This window comes from Mus caroli, chromosome 4, assembly GCF_900094665.2.
Source record: "Mus caroli chromosome 4, CAROLI_EIJ_v1.1, whole genome shotgun sequence".
Taxonomy (NCBI): Eukaryota; Metazoa; Chordata; class Mammalia; order Rodentia; family Muridae; genus Mus; species Mus caroli.
In genome coordinates this window covers 127,669,784-127,680,880 of record NC_034573.1, presented here as the reverse complement: position 1 = coordinate 127,680,880, position 11,097 = coordinate 127,669,784, and the positions used below count along the sequence as shown (strand labels likewise).

The 11,097-nt window shown below is 49.6% G+C and overlaps 2 protein-coding genes across 8 annotated transcripts in view; one reads left to right on the top strand and one right to left on the bottom strand.

Moving 5' to 3' along the window:
• The window catches only part of Eif4g3 (eukaryotic translation initiation factor 4 gamma 3), a 208,565-nt gene extending 203,167 nt beyond the window's left edge, over positions 1-5,398 (bottom strand). For 6 of the 7 annotated variants that reach the window (XM_029476718.1, XM_029476719.1, XM_029476711.1 and 3 more), the window contains exons 1-2: positions 5,231-5,398; positions 4,699-4,876 (exon numbers count right to left, since the gene is read on the bottom strand). The gene's annotated coding sequence lies outside the window, so the exon portion shown is untranslated. The remainder of the gene's footprint in view (positions 1-4,698; positions 4,877-5,230) is intronic. The other variant, XM_029476716.1, reaches the window with a different exon arrangement.
• Positions 5,232-6,832, top strand: LOC110292845. The gene has a single exon (XM_021160461.2). The coding sequence runs from the start codon at positions 5,250-5,252 to the stop codon at positions 5,595-5,597; it is 348 nt and encodes a 115-aa protein (XP_021016120.1). The 5' UTR covers positions 5,232-5,249; the 3' UTR covers positions 5,598-6,832.
• The last annotated feature ends 4,265 nt before the right edge of the window (positions 6,833-11,097 follow it).

Sequence of the window (11,097 nt, the reverse complement as noted above, 5' to 3'; positions counted from 1 at the left end):
GCCTGGTCTACAAAGTGAGTTCCAGGACAGCCAGGGCTATACAGAGAAGCCCTGTCTCGAAAAACCAAAAAAAAAAAAAAAAAAAAAAAAAGAAAGGTTGGAGAGAGAACAAGCTAGGCCCAAGTGAAGACAAGATGAGCCAGAGAATGAGAAGGAGCCAGAAGATCAGAACAGATTGCTAGAGTTAGCATGAGGTCAAACTAACTCAGGAGAGAAAGAAGCAAGATTGAATTAGCATGGAGAGGAGTTTTGAGCCAGAACAGCTGAGCTGAACCAGTCAGCCAGTGCTCATAAAGAACTAGAAAGGGTGAGCTTATTCAATAAGTTTCAGAGGCCTAGATTCTAGGCCTAGATGAGATTGTACAGAGGCTAGAAGCTACCAGGACTAGGCCTAGGTTAGCAGAGAAAAAGTTAGCTTGACAACTCATGGCTCTAACTTGCTCAGACCTTAACTCCCCCCAGATGCATCATAAACTTCAATACAGAAAAGCAACCTGAGGCTGCTTAAACTCCCAGGTGCAACAGTGGATTCGCTCTAACTCAGCACCTGGGAGGGCTCTCCCTCTTCATCCCCGTTTTTGCTATCTCCCTTTCTCCCTCGTATAAGGATCTGCCTTCAAACATTTGTTTGATTTGGCTTGGTTTGAGACACGGTCTCATAGTGTAGTCTGACTGGTCTCCAACTCCAGATCTGCCTGCTTCTGCCTCAGAGCACTCAAGATTTGACAGTTTCTTGAGGGAGTGGCTTAGGAGAGCAGAGCTGCTGGCCAAGCACAACAACCTCAGAATGCCAGCTGCTAGCTATAATGGTACTCTGCTGGAGGCCTTGCTGACTCGGGGACAAGCAGAAACCCGAGCTAAATCCACCAGAGGACCTCCATGCTCTTAGGCTCAGTGAAGGGAAGACAGCCTACCTGTCTAGCAGTATGCTGTTGTGAACTACTTCAAACCCTGGACACCATGGCTGTGTTCTACAGTACTTGGCATGGCTTCTCTCAAATGCAGCAGAGTTCTGACTTCCTCCCAGTCCCACACGCAGGCTGCTCATCCAGCCAAGAAGGCCACCCCCGGCCACTAGTCTGCTCACACACCACCTTTCACAGGCACAGGAGACCCTGGAAATGTAACTAACTTCCCTGCATATCAGTACCCTTGTCTGTGAAACAGACACCACCTACCTTATTAGAGACCTTGGAAAACTTAAATAGAATCCTGCATGTATGACATCTACAGCAGCAGGTACTGAAAATGAATATTATTCAGATCTAGTTATCAGAGAGGGAAAAAAAAAGACAGTGAAGATTACACAGTTCACCACTTAAGACCAGCTTAATGTCCATGGAAGAGAAGATTTAAAAGGGAAAAAAGGTGGGGTGGGAGGGGGAAAAAAAACAACAACAGGAGGATTGCAAAGATAGAAAGAACACTCATGACAAAGGAGCCAGAGACACAAGTCCTCTTCTGGTTGACACAGGTCTCTAGTTCTGTTTCTAAAAAGAACCTACTCTGTCTCACTGACTTTAACTGGTTGCCCCTAAACAGTAAGATGATTCCCCAAAAATGTGTTAGTAGCCCTGAATCACATCCTGTTAGGAATACTGTATTCCTAACATATGGAAAAAACTTTCTGCTCAAATGGGCACATAACTCTAGTTTATTCATCCAGAATTTTCTGTAAGGTGGGCAGGCAGTCTCAATATAAAGATATGGGCTGTTAATGGGGAACCCAGGAACCCCCTGAAAAACTTCAGCATGACAGTTTTTTATGAAAACGTCAGTTATTTTGTCAGCCAGAAAAAGGATGACCACTGTCAATATTCTCAATGGAGTCACCTCAACCTCAACGGGGAAGCTGAGCCAAGCACACCTCAAGACAAATATTCTCAAGCTGCGATTTCACCAAGCACAAGTTTCCAGAGGGTTTGTTTCGGAAACTCTCAGCATACTCTCCTTGTGTTTACAATTGTTCATGTTAGCTTTCTGTCTCCTTCCAGGCCTGCCATCCCATCTCCCCCTCGGCTAGGGACCAGCCATTGACTATTTGCAGTCTGTGTGGCCATTTCTCCTTCAAGTGGCCTCGGGGGTCCTGCAGTGCAAATCTGATGCCTGCTTCCAGCTTCAAGTTTACATGCAATTCCTGTGTTTTCAACACACCCTGCAGTTCAACGAACACCTGAACACTCAGTACGAATGAAGGACACCTGGCCACGCGACGCCTCACAGCACATTTTCTAATACACTGCTTAAGCTAACTAACTTGCAGCAACTGTACCCACACCCTGTGAGGCAGTGGAGTTAAGCCATGGCAAGAGCCAACGCCAGCTCTGTGCTCCAGCTCCAAGTGCTTCAGCAGCACTGACTTACTGCACGAAGGTGTCTGCATAAAACCCAAATTCCCACATGCCCTCCAGTTTGAAATGCAGAGTTGCTCTACTGTGTTTGACCTCTTTCAGTACCAGGTGACAACACTTTCCTGCCGCTGTGTTCTGAGACGGCTGTAGCCCACGCTTCCTTTACTATCTCCATAGATGCTTATTTAGCTATGTGATCTTGCCAGAGTAAAGCAGGAATTGTAGAATACATCAAGTATAAAATGTCAGCCGCCATGACATGGGGCAAAATAGAACCTCAAAGCAGCATGGTTGGCTCCAACGTTGCCATGAAGGGTTTAGAATAATTTCCTCTGCAGAGAGCGCCTTATTCCTGTTTACCAACTGCATCTTCCTTCTATTTTAAAGAAAAGATAAAAACCTAACTGGAGGTCCAACCACGACTTCCAAGTTGTAACCAGCTTCAAGTTTTTCCAGTTCTTCAGCTGTGAGCTCTAAGGAGCAAAAGCACACTTGGGATACTCAGCACCCCCTCCCCCTGTATCCAATGAAGCCACCAACTTCACCAAGCGCTATCACATACAACACTATGATCCCTTACTTGCCGGTCTGTCTGTCTGTCTGTCCAGAACACACAGTGTGCACTCCCTCTGGGTTAACTCCCTAACAGCTTAAAGAGGCAGGTAAGGAATAACTCACTTGGTCCGGAGACAGAAACCTACCAACACAGACCATCAAGAAAAACAACCCTAAAATTAGAACGGAATTTGAAGCAAGTATGAAGTGAAGGTAGGTAGACTGAAGCGACCCAATTCTACCCCGAAGCAAGCTGAAGGGCCAGCCTGCTCCTTCACAGGCCAATAGCTGCGCATGTGGGTCAGAAGCAACTGGGTTCTCCATGAACACACAACATTCTCAGCTGCGAGCGAGTGAGCGAGAGAGGAACTGAACAGAACTGGGCAGGGTCAGAACATTATGAAATCACTCCGACACATAGCACTGGAGCACTAAGACGTGGACTAACAATACGTAAAGAACACAGAAAGGACGCTTGACAGAAAACAAACAATGACCTGAGGTGACCCAAGAAGGGGAAGTGTTTTTTTTTCCCTTCTCAAAGTAATTGATACAGACAAGACTCAAACTACACAGAAATGACTAGCCCCAACACCACTTACAAGTCAAACACAAGAACCACACAGCACTGAGAACATCCAAAAATCATTGGTCGATTTTTCACAAGTCCAAGGATGGGGGGGGGGGGATTATGAAATGTTATCCTCAGATAGGTAACAACACCTCTGCTTGCCAAGCGATGGTAACGCACACCTTTAATCCCAGCATTCAGGAGGCAGAGGCAGGCAGATCTCTTGAGTTCAAGGGCAGCCTGGTATACAGAGCAAGTTCTAGGACAGCCAGGGCTACACAGAGAAACCCAGTGGGGATGCAGGGAAATATCACCTTCCTGAACTCCATAGGAGCTGTGAATTCGACGTTTTATTCTGACTTAAATACCAGGTACCAAGATTTTTCAATCAAAGCCGCCCCAACGTCTATACCATGAAATTATGACACATTCAAAACGAAGACCCTTCCTTGAGAGCCCTGGTACCCTCCAGACACCACCCTATGGAGGAGCAAACTTACTAAAGCCCTTAAAAAAAAAAGATGTCCAGCGTTAACACCAGTCTTAGAAGTGAGACTTCTGGGGGTACTGGGTAAGAGTTAACTTCCTCTTCCTTTAGAAAGGTCAAAGACAGGGAAGCGCCCAGTGTAACATTTCCTCCTTAGCCGGCTCCACCACAAGCCACAACACAACTCTAATTGCTTAAAAAATAAAATATGATAAAATAAAATAAAACAAAACACTAGCCAGGTGGGATGGGGGGGGGGTGCTTTTTGTACACTTGCAGTAAAGACTGAAGACCCAACTTACCTCAGGAATGAGCTGATTCGTTTCGAACAGAAAATTTAGCAATAAACTTTGCTATGAATCCTAAATAATAATTAGAGAGGCCACCGAGCCCCGCAGAAGGCAGGGCCTCCCAACAATCAGAAAAGCCTTGCCCGCAGGGCTGGTCCTAGGCACCAGCAAATTCTGCCCAAGAAAGGGGAGGGAGCAGCCAAGGGCAGGGTTCCCCCCAGATCCACAAGAGCTGCAGAGGCACGGCCCGGTGGAGCTAGTAGTGTTCACGGTACCGCAGAGGGTCCCGGGGTCCCCAGCAATGCTGTCACCGGTGCACCCCAAAAGCTCGGGTCAAGCCGGGAGCAGAGCGGCAGCCCGTCCCTTTCCTGGCAGGGCTATGACGGCAGGCAAGGAGGTTCCCACCGAGGGTCGCTCTGGACCGCCGGAAGGTGAAAAGGATACTGTTGGGGCGCCGGGGTCTGGAGGGCCCTGATGTTCGGGTGAGGAGGGGCCGCCGCTGCCGCTGCTGCCGCCGCCGCCGCCGCCGCCGCCGCTGCCGCCGGATGAGGAGGCGGTACCGCCGCCGCCGCCGCCGCCGCCGCTCCGGTGCCGGGTCCGGTTCCTGCTGCAGCCGCTGAGCCTGATTTCAGAGCCGGTTTCTGCGGTAAACTCATGGCAAAGCGAAGCCACCAACCCCCCCAGAGCGGGACCGGGCGCGCCGGGGTGCAGGGGCCGGGGGCAGCGGAGGGGCGGGATGGGGGCAGACCCGGGGAGGCGGCGGGAGCGGGGGGCCGGGGGGAGGCTGGGAGGAGGAGGAGGAGGGGGCCGGGACCGGTCACACACGCCCTCCGCCGCCGCCGCCTCCGCCGCCGCCGCCGCGGGCAGCAGCAGCCGCCCCGCGGGCCAGCACCACCGGCTGCCGGTCTCCGTGACAACGCGACCCCGGGGAGGGGGGGGCCGGACCCGGCGGGGGCAGGAGGCGGAGAGACCGGACCTTTCACGGCAATATCCTCATGGGCCGGCGGCGGGGGGTCTCTGTCCCCCTCCCCGGGGGAAGCGGCGCCCTTCTCGGTAGCGGGGCTCGGGCGATGCGGACGGATTTTCTTCACTCAACGAGCAGAGCATCCAACATGGCGCTGCGGCCGCCTCCAGCAGTCCGGCAGGACGGCCGCTCGGAGCTTTTCGGCCCTTTTCGGAAGGACTCGGCCGACCGAGGGTGGCAAGCTCCCTCGGCTATTTCCGGAGACCGCGAGCGGCCGGGCTTCTTCGGGAGCGCTCGGGAGCGCCTTCGGCCGCTGTTCGGGAACGCCGCAGGAGCTGACACTCTTTCTCGGGAAAGATCGGTGATCCCGGACGGCTGAGGATCTCCGCGGCGCGGTACGGGGCTGAGGGAGAGACCGAAGGGCACGTCTGTAGGGAGAGAGCTCAGCCTCGAAGAACAATAGTAACGGCACCCGACGCCGCGGTCCGCCGAGACCTGCCAAGCAAGCGTCGAGAGGCGGTGGAGCGGAAAAACGGAGGCGCTGCGGAGGGAACCGCTAAGCCAGAGCACAAACCGACAGTTAGGAACCCGCCCGCCTCAAGGACTTATTAACATAACAGATGCCACTCGCCGGCCCTTGACGTCGCCAGCCATGGGCATTATGTCGACACGTCGTCCTCAGATGCCCAGAGTGCGAAATGGAACGAGGAGCCCCATTTTGCAGAGGAGGCCTCCAGAGAAGAAAAGTGACTGCCCCAAGGTCGCCTGGCTGGGAAGGGATGGATCGGATTCAGAAACGGGATTCCACCTTCTCTAGGATGGACCTTACCCTTCTAGGATGCAAAATGGCCTGCCTTGCCAGAAACTGACCCTGAGCTCTGTAGAGTGGATATCTTCCCACAGTCTTCCCCAAGACTTGGAGGGGCCTTTTTGGCTACAACCTGTAGTCGGCTGCCCATCTTCCTTTGCTTGGGTAACACCTGTGAATAAGGTCTCCCCACACACACACACATCCATTTACACTTTGCACACCACACCTGCGCCCCTCAATAGAGGCATTGTCCCCAGGACACAGTAACATTGACAGAAAAGGAGTCGCAGACACGTCCGAACTGTGCAGATACGGAGTACTGCATTAGCTCGTATAATCCCAAGAAATAGGTAAACACCAATTCTTACAAATGAAGACACTGAGGTTCAAAGAAGTTTATCTATCATCTACACTATTAAAAAAAATTTTTTTTGAGGCAGCTTAAAGCTGACAGGAGACTTTGCCAAGATCACATGACCAATGTGAACAGAGGTAAAATTAGTGTCCTGTGTCCTGTGTGCTTAAGTTGCAAACATTAGGAACCAAGTGCAGACTCCAGAATTCACTCAGGAAAAGTCTGGTGTATACAGTCCCAGCATTGAGGTGGAGACCAACAGTTCCCTGAGGCTCAGTGGTCACAGCCCACTCCATTGGATGAGTTCCAGGCCAGTGAGAGACCCTGTCTCCAGAATAAAAGGTGACAGCACCAGAGGAAAGACACCTGAGGTTGTCCCCTGGTCGCCATACACATGAGCATACAAACAAGATTTGTGTCCTGACTCCTGCTACGTTGTTGGTTTTTCTGGGTTTGTTGGCTTGCTTGCTTCTTTTTGAGAGACTCTTAAGTAGCTCAGGCTAGCCTCAACTCTCCACGTGTCTGAGGATAACCTTGAATTTGTCTTGCCTTGTCTTGCCTCTACCCTCCAAGTACTAGAATTATAGGCACTCACCACCGGGCCCTAAAAAAAAAAAAAAAAAAAAAAAAAAAAAAAAAAAAAAGCTTTACATGTAGTGGGTGACAATCCCTGGGAGCCCCAGATGTTCTCTGTAGGCTAAAAGCTAGGTGGCAGGCTCCCCCATTGCCTCTAGCTGCCTGAGCCTCCACTGCATTAGAAGGAAAGCCGCCTTCCATCTCTGGACCGGGACACAGCAGCTACTTCCTACTCTGGCATCCTCCACCATATGAAAATTTGTTACGCCAGGTTACTAAGTGTGGATTTTCCACTCCTCTTCAGGCTTGACTAACTCCAGGAAAGATTCCCAAGTGGTCCTTTCTCGGCCCCTAGAGTCTCATTTCAGATTCTGAGAACCTGAGTCTCAGGCATCTTTATCCCAATCAAAATCTGTTCCCAGCAGAAAGATCCGACTTCCCCCGTTTACTCTCCGCTGATAACAGATTGATAATGGCCTAATTGTTATTCTTTTCTGAGCTAGCTTCCTTTTTTATCTTAATAATAGCTACAAGCATCACGCAATTAGTATGTGCCCGGCCTTTGCTAAACATTTTTCAAGCATTATCAACCTCAAACAGGACAGATCCTGGGCAAAATAATGTTAAAGTCTAGATAAGATTCTGACCTCAGGCAATCAAGCAGGAGGAGCTGGGAGAACAGAGTCAAAGAGACAGGCTCGCTCTCTGTTCATCCAAAAGTATGACCTTAGGGCTAGGGCTGTAGATCAACAGTTGAACAATTATCCTCTGTTGATTCCTTGCAAAGCTGACCCTGCAGTCACGGTTGAGTGCTTGCCTACACTTGTATTTGTGAGTACAGAAATCCGACCCTTCTAGACACCCCCACATCCTACAGAGCAGCAAACACTAAACACCTACTATGTGTAGACACCTTTCATAGGTTAACTCATCCCCCCTGACAGCACTGGAAAATTCGTGTTACACCTCATTCATCAACAACGAACTTAAGACTCAAGGACATCCAAAGGTAATCTGTATGACATCTAAGAGGAAGGCCTGGGCTTCAAACCCAAGGGCCTTTCAGATACCTTGCCCTCAGCATAGCAACCCTATCATCAAACATAGACACTGACAAGAAAATCTGATCTGGGGCTGAAGAGAAGGCTCACAGGTTATAAACACTGGCTGCTATCCTAGAGGACCCCTGTTCAATTCCCAGTCCACGGGGCAGCTCACACCTTTGTAACTCCAGTTCCAAGGGATATGATGCCCTCTCCTGGCCTCCTTGGGAACTAGACACGTACATGCACAGATAATAGGTAAAACACCCTTATACATAAAAACATTTAAATATCTGATTTCAGCACCTTGTCCACTAAGCTCTCCATGATGGTGTCAAAACAGCTTAATAGGTGAAAGCCCCTGCTGTCAGGCCTCATGGCCTAAGACTCCCCAGGCCCCACTCGTGGAATGAAGGTAGCAGAAGCAGGCCAGAGTGTGTGATGAGAGTTTAGTTGCCAAGAGATTAAGGTGGCTACTAAGGTTAAAAGAAGAGCCCACAGTGATGCATGCCTTTAATTCCAGCAGAGACAGGCAGATCTCTGTGAATTTGAGATCACCCTGGTCCATAGTGAGTTCCAGGACAGCCAGAGCTAAAACAGGGAAACCCTGTCTCAAAAAGGAAGAAAGGGGAAAAAAAGAGCCCGGTTTATAAAGGATCTTGGATTTAGGCTAAAGAAGGAAGAATTCACAGTATTCAGTTCATGAAAGGCTCTTATTTTTATTAAACTGTGGGGAAGGAGGAGGTATGTGTTTATGAATGCTGGTACCCACGGAGACCAGAAGAAGAGACCAACTCCCTGGTGCTGGAGTTAACAGGCTTTTGTGAAGCCACCTTACCTTAGTGCTGGGAATTGAACTCAGGGCTTCTGAGTTCATAAGCTGTACACACTCCCTACCACGGAGCAGTCTCTCCAGCCCCTAGAGAACATTTTTAATCTCCTGGAGCCTAGGTTTTCCTCCTCTATGAAACCTGCTCCACCTCCTGGGGTTTGAGGAATAAACAAGGAACACTTACCCAGGGATTCCCTGGCACAGTAATTTTTTTGGTACACTTTACCCATTATGATTCATTTCTGCGGAGACATTTCATTGCCCTTTAAAAATCCCTCTGATGTGGCAGGCACTCAGATGGGCTATGAAATTTGAATGACTTAATTGTAAATTGCCAGAGGATTTTATGTTACCCCACAGGAATCCGGACAACCCAAGGTCTCACCACATAGAGAGCAGGGCCAGAATATCCTAGAACACGCACAGCGCATGCCCATGAGTGCTGTTGCTTTGGGCGGCTTGTCTGCTATACCCAGAGCCCACAGCAACCTGTGGCAAAAACCTGAATTCCCTATGAGCTGAAAGAACACTCATGGGTACTCTCAGGGCATTGCTACATTGCTGCTGGAGTGAGTGTGAACAGGCACTGGGCTCAGAGGGCCCTTACATTTCTTTTTTCTCTTCTTCCTCCTCCTCTTCCTCCTCCTCCTCCTCCTCCTTCTTCTTCTTCGATGCAGGCTCTCCCTGTGTTATCCAGGCTTCCCCTCTAACTCCTGTACCCCAGCAATTCTTCTGTCTCAACCTTGTAAATAAATGGGACCAAAGTCCCCTCCCCACACGTCCAGCCTGTACGTTCTAGAAGCCTTCCTTCTTTCCTTCCTCTTCTCTTTCCAGATCTCCTCCCCAGTGTTGTGGTAAACCCAGGACCTCATGCATAGAAGGCAAAACTACTAGGGACCTACAACGCCAGCTCTGTTTAATTTCCCCCCTCCCATCCATTTTTGGCTTTTGAAACAGAGTCTCATTCTGTGAGCCCAGGCTGGCCAATTCCTTTCTTTAGCCCAGGCTGACCTCTAACTCAAGATCATCCTCCTGTGCTGGGATCACAGGCCACAGCCAATACACATGGTTCCTTCTTCTATTGATGTAACTTGTTCTGTTGGTGGCTTCTGTTGTTGTTAATTTGTTTGTTTGTTTGTTTTTGAGATGGTATTACTATGAGACAGGCTACAAATTGACAGTTCTCAGGCTTCAGCTCCTAAATGTTGCAATTACAAGAGTGTGTGTGTGTGTGTGTGTGTGTGTGTGTGTGTGTGTGTGTAGAAGTAAAAGCCACTATGTCCATGGAGGCCGGAGGTCAACACCCACCAGGTATCTTCTATTGCTCTTGACTTATTTTTTGAGACAGGGTCTTTCACTGAACTTGGAGGTTACCATTTCAGAAGGCCAGCAGGCCAACAATCCCCCAGCTCTGCCAGTCTCCACCCCGCCCCCCACCACTGTCCAGGACCAGTCAATGAGTGCAGATAAGACCCAGAGTCAGGCTCTTATGCCACACAGTACTTTCCTTTCACTTATTGGTCCCACAGTGCCGTCATTCCTCCTTGCCCCTCCCCCAGCTGGGTCTTACTAAGTAGCCCAGGCTGGCCTCAGACTCCACAGAGCTGGGGCTCACAGGTTCACCCATCATCCCTGGCTCAAGTCTGAATTTTTTTATTTCCAAAGAGGTCTAGCCTCTTCTCTTCTCTTCTCTTCTCTTCTCTTCTCTTCTCTTCTCTTCTCTCTCTCTCTCTCTCTCTCTCTCTCTCTCAGGTTTATTTATTTTATTTATTTCATGTACGTGTGTACACTGTGGCTGTCTTCAGATACACCTCTTCTGGTAAAGAGGTCAGTGGATCCCATTACAGATGGTTGTGAATCCCCATATGGTTTCTGGGATTTGAACTCAGAACCTCTGGAAGGGCAGTCAGTGCTCTTAACCACCAAGCCATCTCTCCAGCCCTAGTCTGACTGTTTTGAGACAGGGTCTCACTATGTCACCCTGGCTGTCCTGGAACTCACCATGAAGACTAGGCTGGACTTGAATTTAGACATCTACCTGCCTCTCTCTGCCTTCTGAGTGCTGGAATTGAAGATGTGAGCCACCACATCCAGCCCCAGTCTCATTTTATTTATTTATTTATTTACTTATTTACTTATTTATTTTGTTATTGTTATTTTGGGGACAGGGTTTCTCTGTGTGGCCCTGGCTGTTCTCAAATTTGATCTGCAAAAACAGGCTGGCCTTTGCCGGGCAGTGGTGGCGCATGCCTTTAATCCCAG

What these genes read in the sequence shown, in the direction of transcription:
- LOC110292845 (XM_021160461.2), top strand. Translation starts at nt 5,250, where the DNA reads ATGGGCCGGCGGCGGGGGGTCTCTGTCCCCCTCCCCGGGGGAAGCGGC.